This window comes from Dama dama, chromosome 2 (assembly GCF_033118175.1).
Source record: "Dama dama isolate Ldn47 chromosome 2, ASM3311817v1, whole genome shotgun sequence".
Lineage (NCBI taxonomy): Eukaryota > Metazoa > Chordata > Mammalia > Artiodactyla > Cervidae > Dama > Dama dama.
The window spans coordinates 2,518,047-2,531,265 of NC_083682.1; the positions used below are offsets into that span (position 1 = coordinate 2,518,047).

Sequence of the window (13,219 nt, forward strand, 5' to 3'; positions counted from 1 at the left end):
AGCACGTGGGATCTAGTTCCCTGACCAGGAATCGAACCCCAGCCCCCTAACTGGGATCACAGTGAGAACCAGTGGATCACTAGGGAAGTCCCTTCCTGTGCTATCCGGCAGTTTACCACTAGCTAGCTATTTTACACATGGTAGCATGTCAATCCCAATCACAGTTCGTCCTACCTTCCCCATTCCCACCTGTCCACATCAGTCCTTTACATCTGCATCTCTATTCCTGCCTTGCAGATATGTTCATCTGCACTGTTTTTTCTAGATTCCACGTATATGTGTTAATATGCAATATTTGTTTTTCTTTCTTACTTCACTCTGTATGACAGATGCTAGATCCATACACATCACTACGAATGACCCAATTTCATTCCTTTTTATAGCTGAGTAATATCCCATTGTACATATGTGCCCTGGAAGTTGTTCTTACTGCTCTGCAGCCTGTGTCCTTGAGCACCCTGCTAAGTGATGTAGTTACACACATATATGTATCCATTACTGTCCAAATTCTTTTCCCATATAGGTTATCACAGAGTATTAGAGTCTTTTGTCCATCTTTGACTGGGATAGTCTTCCTGCAGTGCCAGGTCTGGACCAGTATCTGTGAGTGTGCAGAGTGGCTGCCAGGTCCCCTGCCATCATCTGCTCCTACAATCTATGGACACCTCCTCAATGCCAGGCCCTGTCCTAGGTCATGGAGACATCACCGTAACTCCGAGACCAAGGAGTTGCTGGGGACACAGGGACAACCACCAAAGTCTCCTGGCCTCAGCCCAATGTGAGCTCACCCAGTTCAGTAAGCCACCCCCTGGGATCCAGCTCTGTCACGCCACAGGCAGTGCTCCTGACCCACCCTGCCCTGGCAGAGCAGCACTTCTGCTGACATGTAGAGCTGACCTCCCCACCAGAAGGTTATAGAGAATCTATGTTGGCTTAAAGCTCAACATTCAGAAAACTAAGATCATGGCATCTGGTCCCATCACTTCATGGCAAATAGATGGGGAAACAGTGGAAACAGTGACAGTTTATTTTTTGGGGCTGTAAAATCACTGTAGATGGTAACTGCAGCCATGAAATTAAAAGATGCTTACTCCTTGGAAGCGAAGTTATGACCAACCTAGACAGTGTATTAAAAAGCAGAGACATTACTTTGCCAACAAAGGTCTGTCCAGTCAAAGCTATGGTTTTTCCAATAGTCATGTATGGATGTGAGAGTTGGACTATAAAGAAAGCTGAGCGCCGAAGAATCGATGCTTTTGAACTGTGATGTTGGGGAAGACTCTTGAGAGTCCCTTGGACTGCAAGGAGATTCAACCAGTCCTGTTCATTGGAAGGACTAATGCTGAAGCTGAAATTCCAATACTTTGGCCACCTGATGCAAAGAGTTGACCCATTTGAAAAGACCCTGATGCTGGGAAAGATTGAGGGCAGGAGGAGAAGGGGACGACAGAGGATGAGATGGCTGGGTGGCATCACTGACTCGAAGGACATGAGTTTGGGTAGGCTGCAGGAGTTGGTGATAGACAGGGAGACCTGGCGTGCTGCAGCTCATGGGGTCGCAGAGCCAGACACGACTGAGCAACTGAACTGAACTGAACTGATGTGGAGAAGGGCCACAGCTCTGTCTGGGATTCATGAAGTTTCCAATGGGACCAGAACTGGGAAAGAGACTCAGATCCCATCCATCCAGAACACCACCTATAGCCACAACCTTGGGTAAAAAAAAGAGTTTGCTGGGCCGTCTCTGCAGGTTTACCTAAGGTGCTGTCAGTAACCAATTTGTTTATATTCTGCAATCATTTCTGTAGCTGCATTTTATGGAAGGCAGCCACGAGTTTAGAGACATCTCTCCACAGGGGCTTCCTTGGTGGTCCAGTGGTTAAGACTCCACGCTTCCACTGCAGGGTTTAGGTGCGATCTCTGCTGGGGGAACTAAGGTCCCATATGCTATACCACGTAGCAAAAAAAAAAAAAAGGAAAACCCACAAAACATAGAAACGTCCCTCCCTAGCCCATTTCTCCTCCTGAGGAGTCTTTCCAAATTTGCTAGATGTTTGTGTTTCCACGGACTTCTCTGGTGGCTCAGAGGGTAAAAGCATCTGCCTGCAATGCGGGAGACCTGGGTTCAGTCCCTGGGTTGGGAAGATCCCCTGGAGAAGGAAATGGCAACCCACTTCAGTACTCTTGCCTTGAAAATCCCATGGATGGAGGAGCCTGGTAGGCTACAGTCCATGGGGTTGCAAAGAGTTGTACACGACTGAGTGACTTCACTTGTGTTTCCATGCCAGTGTCCAGCCCCAGCAGGATCCAGGGGAACCCTCAGGATGAACGGCGTCGGCGAATGAGAGAGAGACAGTGAGACAAAGCTCGGGGCTGAGTCTGAAGTTTATTTTTGCACGGCCCCGTTATACCCTTAACAACATCTTTTGGGGGAAGTGCATATTGCTTACACACAGGTCATCTCAAAACATTACAGCAACTTGGCCTTCAACAGAAACAGGATGTCACCCACATACTTTCGTTCACAAGAGTCTTTCTTATCATTTGGCCTTCAGGCCTGCTAATATTTTATGGCTTGCACCTGGTGTGACTTAAGCAACTTCAGTAGCCGACCCTGTTTTCCTTATAATTAATCTATTTTCTTTCTAATAAGCGTCATCTCTATGGGAACTAGATAGGATTACATTCTTACAGAACAGAAATGCGAAGGACTGCAGAAACAGCAGATGTGGCACAAAACAGGCTCTTAGTCTAAAAGTTAACTACCTGCAAGAAGTCGCCAGCTAATCTCTATCTAAAGTATTTTCTATTAGGCACATTTGTGACTATTACTTGTGGAGCTTTTCTCACCCCGCGGAGGGGTCTATGCTTAATAGTTTCTTTTGTTAGTGTACTGTGTTTAGGATGTTTAGAACAAACAAGAGCATTTTGTGCAATGAGATCACACATTTATCAAACAAGCCAGAATACCAGCAAAAGGGTTTGAATTGAAGCATTTCCTTCATCCCTGGCCCCTTCATAGGGCAGCAGCATCCAGGAGATTTATTAATTAGGGTTTTAAGTTGGTCCTCAGTCAGTGAAAGAGGAGCAGGAGAGCTCTCGGCAGGCAACACAAGAATCCGCAGCAGGGCAAACAAGAACAACAGCAGAAAAAGGGGGGAGGATACAGGGTGGGGTAGAGGCCGAGGCCAACCTGGAGGGTCCCTTATCCTAGACGGCCTTGCCTGTCAGGTTTTTCCCTCGTGACCTCGTCATGGATGGGGTCCCGGACGGCCTTGCCTGCCCGGTATTTTCTTCATGACCTCGTCACGGGCGGGACCTCCCATAACAGCTCCCGGCATCTCCACATCTTGTCATTTTCTTCAAATCCAGTAAACCCCATAAACATCTTCCAGTTAATTTCTGGAAACTAATGTCAGATTGCACAAGTTCTTTTTGGCTTTTTTTTGGGGGGGGAGTTATTTTTTATTTATTTATTTTTAGAAAATCTTCCCTATTCCCTCATATCTAAGTCAGCCATCCTTTTATGAATTCCTATACAACCTGTGGTGTTGGAGAAGACTCTTGAGAGTCCCTTGGACTGCAAGGAGATCCAACTGGTCCATCCTAAAGGAGATCAGTCCTGGGTGTTCATTGGAAGGACCAATGCTGAAGCTGAAACTCCAGTACTTTGGCCACCTCATTTGAAGAGCTGACTCATTGGAAAAGACCCTGATGCTGGGAGGGATTGGGGGCAGGAGAAGGGGACGACAGAGGATGAGATGGCTGGATGTCATCACCGACTCGATGGGCATGAGTTTGAGTAAACTCTGGGAGTTGTTGATGGACAGGGAGGCCTGGCATGCTGCGATTCATGGGGTCGCAAAGAGTCGGACACGACTGAGCAACTGAACTGAACTGATACAACTTGTGCAAACACATTTTGTTTAATATCATCCTTACATTGTACTGTTTATTGCTATTTGTCTCTAAAACATATTCTCCCCCCCCCCCAATTATTTTTATTAGTTGGAGGCTAATTACTTTACAGTATTGTAGTGGTTTTTGTCATACATTGACATGAATCAGCCATGGGTTCACATGTGTTCCCCATCCTGATCCCCGCCTCCCACCTCCCTCCCCATCCCATCCCTCTGGGTCATCCCAGTGCACCAGCCCGGAGCACTTGTCTCATGCATCCAACCTGGACTGGCGATCTGTTTCACACTTGATAGTATACTTGTTTCAATGCTGTTCTCTCAGATCATCCCACCCTCGCCTTCTCCCATAGAGTCCAAAAATATGGTACGCGTCACGAATGTGCATGTCATCCTTGCGCAGAGGCCACGCTAATCTTCTCTGTACCATTCCAATTTTAGTATATGTGCTGCCGAAGCGAGCACAGATTGCACAAGTTCTTATTGATGGCTGGGGGGAAAAAAAAGGGAGAGCTTGTTTATATTCTTGGAAGACAAGAGTATCTAGTGACCTTGCCCTGCGAGTGTACTCCTAGAGGCGTTTCCACCTGCCCCAAGGGCTCGGTGCTGGGCTGCACACCACAGCCCGTGACCTGGGGGGCCTTGTGCCAGCTCAGATGGTCCTGAAGAAGGGGCCAAGCCAAGAGGCCAGGAGGCAACCTGCCGTGTCTCCTTACATGTCCTGTTGCTCATTCCTTACTGGAGCCGGGAGGGCTTAGGAGAAGGAACCAAGGAAACTCAGGCAAGTCAGAAGCCTTGCGGACGCAGCATATGTGGGCATCTGCCCTGCCCTGCCACCCAGAGACGTGCTATGAGGGGCTTGGGGTGGGTAGGGCTTCTGGTGTGAGTGCTGGACTAGGTCAGGTGGTGAGATCTTGGGCAAGTTTTGTAGCTTCTCTGAGCTTTGGGTGGTCATGTTTTAAATCCATGTGATGACACAGTCTCCCAGGGCTGTTAGAATAAGATGATAAAAAGCACCCAGCAGGTAGTATGTGCTCGACAAACCTTGACTCGTGGACTCCTGTACCAGCGAACACACAGCAACCCAGCCGACAGGGACCTGCTCATCTACGGTTAGGTAAGAATTCCTATCGTTACGCCCGACGTCCGAATCCCCGAGCGGGAAGAGAGAAGGCTTCCAAGACAATGCAACTCGCAGGAAGGGAAGTTTACTACTGACTCGAGTCAGGACTCCCCGCCGCAACCAACGCAGTGGTGCGGGTCAGAGAGCCCCGAGCCCAAGCTGTTACACAATTTTATAGGGTGAGAAGCGGATTGGTTAAACAATTTCATTGGTCAATACTTTCGCGCGCGCGGGACTTTCCTGGGGGTTTCTGCCCCGTTCCTAATTTCCTAATTGGCAAACATCGGTCAGTGTTAAGTGAATGCTAATTGGTCCCAATTGGCAAACAGTGGTCATTGTTAAGCGAAAGCTACCTGCTAATCTTACCAAGTAGGAAGGCCTACTCCTAATCGCCTCACACTGTCATGACTCGTGTTTTTTCTTAAAAGCAAGAATGTAGGGACTTCCCAGGTGGCCCAATAGTTGGGACTTCTCAATGCAGGGGGTGCAGGTTCGACATCTGATCGGGAACTAAGATCCCACATAACTTGTGGCCAAAAAATCAAAAAAACATAAAACAGAAGTAATATTGTAACAAAATTCAGAAAAGACTTTAGAAACGGTCCACATTAAAAAAAAACCACAAAAAAAAACCCATGAATGTATAATAAAATAAAACCAACATTCTACCTTTCCCTGATGAACCCCACAAAATTTCTATTTGACAAATAACTGTTGCTCTAATGTCACTGGTGAATGTGAAAAAAAGTGGATCTTCAGACCACAGGAAAGTTCCCTAAGCTTCTCCTTTCTCAAACAGAAAGACATTAGGCCCTGGCATTCATGTCAAACAAAGAAGATTTAAGCCTAAAGAAATACATGAAAAACTTCATCAACAAATACAAAAAAAAACTATTAATAAATAAACAACAACAAAAACAAATGAAGAATTTAGATTACTTACCATCACAGGAAACACCATTCAAAAATTGTTCTCGTCACATTGCTGCAGAGAGAGGAGAATGACATTGTTCTAGGAGCAGAAATCTGTGGGGCCTTTTAAAGGAACTCTACAGAAATAGAACCAAAACTTGGTTTCTAGGGGGACCAGTGGCGTGGGGGCCGGTGGGCTTCCATGGACATGAGAAGGCCAGGAGTTGGCCTGTGGGGAGCCCGCCCCAACCTGCAAGGGCACCAGAGACCTCGGGGCCCGTGGTATCCTCTGGGCCACGCTCCCCCAGGACACACGCTGGGTGTAGGGGCGACCCTGGACAGTGAGCGCTGCTCTGCTTGGGTGGGCAGGGGTCCCAGCTGCTCCCAATGGCCTCATGACTTCTCCAGACCCAGGCCCTGCTCCGGCCGCCCGTCCTACAGTGGGGAGGACAGGGGTCCACAGACATGCACGGTAGACAAACGCTAGTGACGACTCCACAGAGCTTCCTAGTTCAGGGAAATCGGCTTGGACAGGGCTTCAGACTGACCTGCCTGAAGAAGCTACCACAAGAGATGGCTCCAAATAGATGCTTCTCCCTGGACCAGGGCAGGCATTCCCTTAATTATCAGATGGCACCCCACTCTAGTACTCGTGCCTAGAAAATCCCATGCATGGAGGAGCCTGGGAGTCTACAGTCCACGGGGGTCACCAAGAGTCAGACACGACTGAGCAACTTCACTCTCACTTTCACCTGGGCCTGCGGCCGGAAGCCTGACCCCATGTTTAAATCTCAGCTCTGCCTCTGCCCAAGGCGGGCAGGGATCACCCCCGCGCCGCGGCTGGAAGGGCAGGGCACGCACAGGGGCCCTCTTACAGCGCAGTCCCGGGGGGGACACCCGGGGAGAAGCCTGCCCACCTTGACCCTCCCAGTGTCCCCCTCGGACACCGGCCGGGGGTCCCAACTTCTGCATTTTATTTGTCTCAGGCCCCTTGGAGAATCGGAGAAGGTCTCAGGCCGGCCCCCTGAGACGATACGTCAGGGCGCCCGACTCATGGACCCCACAGTGTCAGGAGTCCTCAAGCCGCAGGCTTGTGCCACAATCAAACCACAAGGGCCCAGCATCTCGTCTCAGGCACCCTTTCCCTCAATGTCCACCCTCGCCCAGTCTTAGGGCTCCTCATCATGCCCTTGAGCTCCTCCCCGGGGCCACAGGGTGGGTGTCTGCTCAGCTGGCAAACCCTCTTCAGGTGTCGCCAAGCTGGGACACCGCGGAGGATGGGAACGCTCCCTTCCCGCTGAACACAGCTGACATGGCCACCCCGGGACAATTCACCCCCCTCACGGGATCGAGCCCCCGCCCCCGGCCCCACCCCCGCAGCCCCTTCTCCAGATGCCACACCCCACTCTGCTGACCCCTCAGGAGGCTGCAGGGTCCAGCACCGGGGGGCTGAGTGTCCTCAGTCCTGCTGTCTCCCAGCCACGGGGCCCAGGACACACCCTGGGCCGTGGCCCCGCCTCCGTCCACCTCCCCTCAGACGGCAGGTCATGCTGGGGACCATAAAGAGTTGAATGTGTCCCCTGCCCAGAGATGCTGAAGTCGTCCCAGGACCCGAGACCGTGACCGTATTTGGAACCTGCGTCCGCATCCGTGACAGAGTCAAGCTGGGATCACTAGGGTGGGCCCTCACCCCACAGGACTGGACTCCCCATAAAGAGGGGAAGCCGGACAGGCCCTGACACAGGGAGCAGGTCTCCAAGGACGAAGACGGAGAAGGGGTGCTTCTCCAGCCAAGGCACCTCCCGGACTCGAGAGACCACGAGGAGAGGGGAGAGGCTGCCCCAGATTCTGCCTATAGCCCTCGGCAGGACAGGACCCCGCCCACAACTTGATCTGGGACTTCCAGCCTCCAGGACCATGTTGCTATTGATGTTTAGTCGCTAAGTCCTCTCTGACTGTTTGCGACCCAATCAGTTCAATTCAGTTCAGGCACTCAGTTGTGTCCAATTCTTTGCGACCCCATGGACTGCAGCATGCCAGGCCTCCCTGTCCATCACCAACTCCTGGAGTATACTCAAACTCATGTCCATTGATTTAGTGATACCATCCAACCATCTCATTCTCTGTCATCTGTTCTCCTCCTGCCTTCAATCTTTCCCAGCATCAGGGTCTTTTCAAATGAATCAGCTCTCCGCATCAGGTGGCCAAAGTATTAGAGTTTCAGCTTCAGCATCAGTCCTTCCAATGAATATTCAGGACTGATCTCCCTGAGGATTGACTGGTTGGATCTCCTGGCAGTCCAGGGGACTCTCAAGAGTCTTCTCCAACACCACAGTGCAAAAGCATCAATTCTTCGGTGCTCAGCTTTCTTTATAGTCCAACTCTCACATCCATACATGACTTCTAGAAAAACCATAGCTTTGACTAGACGGACGTTTGTTGGCAAAGTAATGTCTCTGCTTTTTAATACACTGTCTAGGTTGGTCATAACTTTCTTCCAAGGAGCAAGTGTCCTTTATTTTCATGGCTGGAGTCACCATCTGCAGTGATTTTTGAAGCCCCCCAAAATAAAGTCTGTCACTGATTCCACTGTTTCCCCATCTATTTGCCATGAAGCGATGGGACCAGATGCCATGATCTTAGTTTTCTGCATGTTGAGTTTTAAGCCAGCTTTTTCACTCTCCTCTTTCACTTTCATCAAGAGGCTCTGTAGTTCTTCGCTTTCTGCCATAAGGGTGGGGTCATCTGCATATCTGAGGTTATTGATATTTCTCCCAGCAGTCTTGATTCCAGTTTGTGCTTCATCCAATCCATCATTTCTCATGATGTACTACGCATATAAGTTAAATAAGCAGGGTGACAATATACAGCCTTAATATACTCCTTTCCCAATTTGGAACCAGTCTGTTGTTCCATGTCCAGTTCTAACTGTTGCTTCCTGGCCTGCACACAAATTTCTCAGGAGGCAGGTCAGGTGGTCTGATATTCCCATCTCTTTAAGAATTTTCCAGTTTGTTGTTATCCCCACAGTCAAAGGCTTTGGCATAGTCAATAATTAGAAATAGTTGTTTTTCTGATATTCTCTTGCGTTTTCTATGATCCAACGGATGTTGGCAATTTGATATCTGGTTCCTCTGCCTTTCCTAAATCCAGCTTGAACATCTGGAAGTTCATGGTTCACGTATTCCTGAAGCCTGGCTTGGAGAATTTTGAGCATCACTTTACTAGCGTGTGAGATGAGTGCAATTGTGCAGTAGTTTGAGCATTCTTTGGCATTGCCTTTCTTTGGGATTGGAATGAAAACTGACCTTATCCCGTCCTGTGGCCACTGCTGAGTTTTCCAAATTTGCTGGCATATTGCGTGCAGCACTTTCACAGCATCATCTTTTAGGATTTGAAATAGCTCAATCAGAATTCCATCACCTCCACTAGCTTTATTCATAGTGATGCTTCCTAAGGCCCACTTGACTTCACATTCCAGGATGCCTGGCTCTAGGTGAGTGATCACACCATTGTGATTATCTGGGTTGTGAAGATCTTTTTTGTACAGTTCTGTGTATTCTTGCCACTTCTTAATATCTTCTGCTTCTGTTAAGTCCATACCATTTCTGTCCTTTATTGTGCCCATCTTTGCATGAAATGTTCCCTCGGTATCTCTAATTTTCTTGAAGACATCTCTAGTCTTTCCCATTCTATTGTTTTGCTCGATTTCTTTGCACTGATCACTGAAGAAGGCTTTCTCATCTCTCCTAGCTATTCTCTGGAACTCTGCATTCAAATTGGAATGTCTTTTCTTTTCTCCTTTGTCTTTCACTCTCTTCTTTTCTCAGCTATTTGTAAGGCCTCCTCAGACACCATTTTGCCTTTCTGCATTTCTTTTTATTGGGATGGTCTTGATCACTGCCTCTTATACAATGTCACACACCTCTGTCCATAGTTCTTCAGGCACTCTATCAGATCTAATCCCTTGAATCTATTTGTCACTTACACTGTATAATAGTAAGGGATTTGATTTAGGTCATACCTGAATGGGCTAGTGGTTTTCCCTACTTTCTTCAGTTTAAGTCTGAATTAGGCAATAAGGAGTTTGTGATCTGAGCCACGGTCAGCTCCTGGTCTTGTTTTTGCTGACTGTATAGAGCTTCTCCATCTTTGGCTGCAATCTGATTTCAGTGTTGACCATCTGGTGATGTCCATGTGTAGAGTCTCTCTTGTGTTGTTGGGAGAGGGTATTTTCTATGACCAGTGCATTCTCTTGGCAAAACTCTATTAGCCTTTGCCCTGCTTCATTCTGTACTCCAAGGCCAAATTTGCCTGTTACTCCAGGTATTTCTTGACTTCCTACCTTTGCATTCCAGTCCCCTATAATGAAAAGGACATCTTTTTAGGGTGTTAGTTCTAGAAGGTTTTGTAGGTCTTCATAGAACTTTTTTTTTTTTTCTTTCATAGAACTTTTCAACCTCAGCTTCTTCAGCATTACTGCTTGGATCATGGACTTGGATTATTGTGATACTGAACGGCTTGCCTTGGAAACAAATAGCGATCCCTCTGTCATTTTTGAGTTTGCATCCAAGTACTGCATTTCGGACTCTTTTGTTGACTGTGAGGGCTACTCCATTTCTTCTAACGGATTCTTGCCCATAGTAGTAGATATAATGATCATCTGAGTTAAATTCACCCATTCCAGTCCATTTAAGTTTGCTGATTCCTAAAATGTCGATGTTCACTCTTGCCATCTCCTGTTTACCACTTTCAATTTTCCTTGATTCATGGACCTAACATTCCAGGTTCCTGTGCAATATGGTTTTTTACAGCATTGGACTTTACTTCCATCACCAGGCCCATCCACAACTGGGTGTTGTTTTTGCTTTGGCTCTGTCTCCTCATTCTTTCTGGAGTTATTACTCTACTGATCTCCAGTAGCATTTTGGGCATATACCAACCTGGGGAGTTCATCTTTCAGTATCCTATGTTTTCATACAGTATGAACAGTATGCCTTTTCATACTGTTCATGGGGTTCTCAAGGCAAGAATACTGAAGTGGTTTGCTATTCGCTTCTCCAGTGGACCACATTTTGTCCGAACTCTCCACTGTGACCCGTCCATCTTGGGTGGCCCTGTATGGCGTGGCTCATAGTTTCCTTGAGTTAGACAAGGCTGTGGTCCATGTGATCAGATTGGTTAGTTTTCTGTGACTGTGGTTTTCATTCTCCCTGCCCTCTGATGGAGAGGGATAAGAGGCTTATGGAAGCTTCCGGATGGGAGAGACTGACTGAGGGGGAAACTGGGTCTTGTTCTCATGGGTGGGGCTGTGTTCCCTGTTATTTGACCTGAGGCCATGGACTGCGGCAAAACAGGCTCCCCTGTCCCTCACCAACTCCCAGAGTTTGCTCAAACTCATGGCCATCGCATCTGTGATCCCATCCAACCATCTCATCCTCTGTCATCCCCTTCTCCCACCTTCAATTTGTGCCAGCATCAGGGTCTTTTCCAATGAGTCAGCTCTTCACCTCAGGTGGCCAAAGTAGTGGAGTTTCAGCTTCAGCATCAGTCCTTCCAATGAATATTCAAGGTTGATTTCCTTTAGTATTGACTGGTTGGATCTCCTTGCAGTCCAAGGGACCCTGAAGAGTCTTCTCCAGCATCACAGTTCGAAAGCATCAATTCTTCCACACTCTGTCTTCTTTTTATGGTCCAACTCTCATATCTGTACATAACTACTGAAAAAATCATAGCTTTTATTATATGGACCTTGGTTGGCAAAGTGATGTATCTGCTTTTTAATATGCTGTCTAGGTGTGCTTTTCTTCCAAGGAGCAAGCGTCTTTTAATTTCATGGCTGCTGCCACTGTCCACAGTGATTGTGGAGCCCAGGAAAATAAAGTCTGTCACTGTTTCCATTGTTTCCCCTTCTATTTGCCATGAAGTGATGGGACCGGATGACATGATCTTAGTTTTCTGAATGTTGAGTTTTAAGCCAGCTTTTTCACTCTCCTCTTTCACTTCCATCAAGAAGCTTTTTAGTTCCTCTTCACTGTCTCCCATTAGAGTGGTAGCATCTGTACATCTAAGGTTGTTGATATTTACCTGCACTCTTGATTTCAGCTTGTGATTCATCCGGTCCAGCGTTTCGCATGATGTTACACTCTGCACAGCAGTTAAATAAGCAGGGTGACACTATACAGCCTTCACACACGTCCTTCCCAATTTTCAAACAGTTCGTTGCTCCTTGTCCAGTTCTAACTGTTGCTTCTTGCCCTGCATACAGGTTTCTCAGGAGGCAGGTCAGGCGGTCTGGTATTCCCACGTGGGACCAGGAGACACTACAATCCGTGTTTAAACACCCACTCCCTGCGCGGGTGTGGGCAGGTTACCGCAGCCCAGGAGACTGAGCTGGGAACTCGGCAGGAGCCCCGCACACAGCCCTGCCGCAGCGAGCACTCCGCCGCATGGCGGGGCCCCGGTGCACACTCACCAGCTGGTCTGAGCTCCTGCTCCTAGACATCAATGGAGGTGGATGGCTCTGACTGGCCGTGGTCCTGGGGGCCTCGGGATCTCGGGTCTGCTCTCCTGGCTCCCCTCGCGCTGCTACCCTTCCGTTGGCACACTGCAGCGGCTCAGCACCTCCAGGGCCCTCGAGGGCCAGCAGGTCTAGGCTGGTGCCCCCACCCGGGGCTGGTGGGCCATTCTCAAGGTCGCTGCACTGGCCGGTTCCTGGGGACTGAAGGATAAAGACATTCTTTCTGGTGACAGGAGCCTGTAGGCCAAGCCCTTCTCAAGCCACTTTAGGGAACAAATGAACTCTGACAGGTAAGCGAGCGTGTGCAATTTTAGAAAGGAATACTGCCGGGGGTCAGGTTCCTCTCTACCACCAGCTTCTGGGGGTCCCAGGTCAACCTGTGGGGGGGCTGGATGGTGGTCCCCAAAGATACATTCACATCCTCACCCCTAGAACTTGTGAGAGGGCCTATGTGGAAATAGTGTCTGTGCAGCAGAGGTTCCACTGCATAAGACTGGGACCTATATTCTGAGGCCAGTGTCCTTACAAGGAGAGACTCAGAGACAAGCTCACAGCGGGAGAGGCCGAGGGAAGATGGCCAGAAGTAGAGCGATCACGCACCAACTGAGGAGCGCCAGGCACGTCCAGCCCCCACTAGGAGCAGCAAGGAAGGACCCTCCCCTGGAGCACCCAGGGGACCACCCCGCCAAGCCGTGATTTCAGATCTCTGGCTTCCAGAACTGTGGGAACAGTAAGTGCCGCACGTTT

The 13,219-nt window shown here is 48.7% G+C and overlaps 1 protein-coding gene and 1 non-coding gene across 2 annotated transcripts in view; both read right to left on the bottom strand.

Moving 5' to 3' along the window:
* Positions 1–2,367: 2,367 nt before the first annotated feature.
* The window catches only part of LOC133040821 (uncharacterized), a 33,700-nt gene continuing 22,848 nt past the window's right edge, over positions 2,368–13,219 (bottom strand). The window contains exons 10-12 of the mRNA XM_061121007.1: positions 12,428–12,673; positions 5,984–6,025; positions 2,368–4,407 (exon numbers count right to left, since the gene is read on the bottom strand). Coding sequence (XP_060976990.1) covers positions 6,002–6,025; positions 12,428–12,673 — 270 coding nt within the window. The 3' untranslated portion in view covers positions 2,368–4,407; positions 5,984–6,001. The remainder of the gene's footprint in view (positions 4,408–5,983; positions 6,026–12,427; positions 12,674–13,219) is intronic.
* On the bottom strand, positions 4,276–4,382 carry LOC133041116 (U6 spliceosomal RNA). Its single transcript, XR_009689161.1, has one exon. It is a non-coding gene; the product is annotated as a U6 spliceosomal RNA (small nuclear RNA).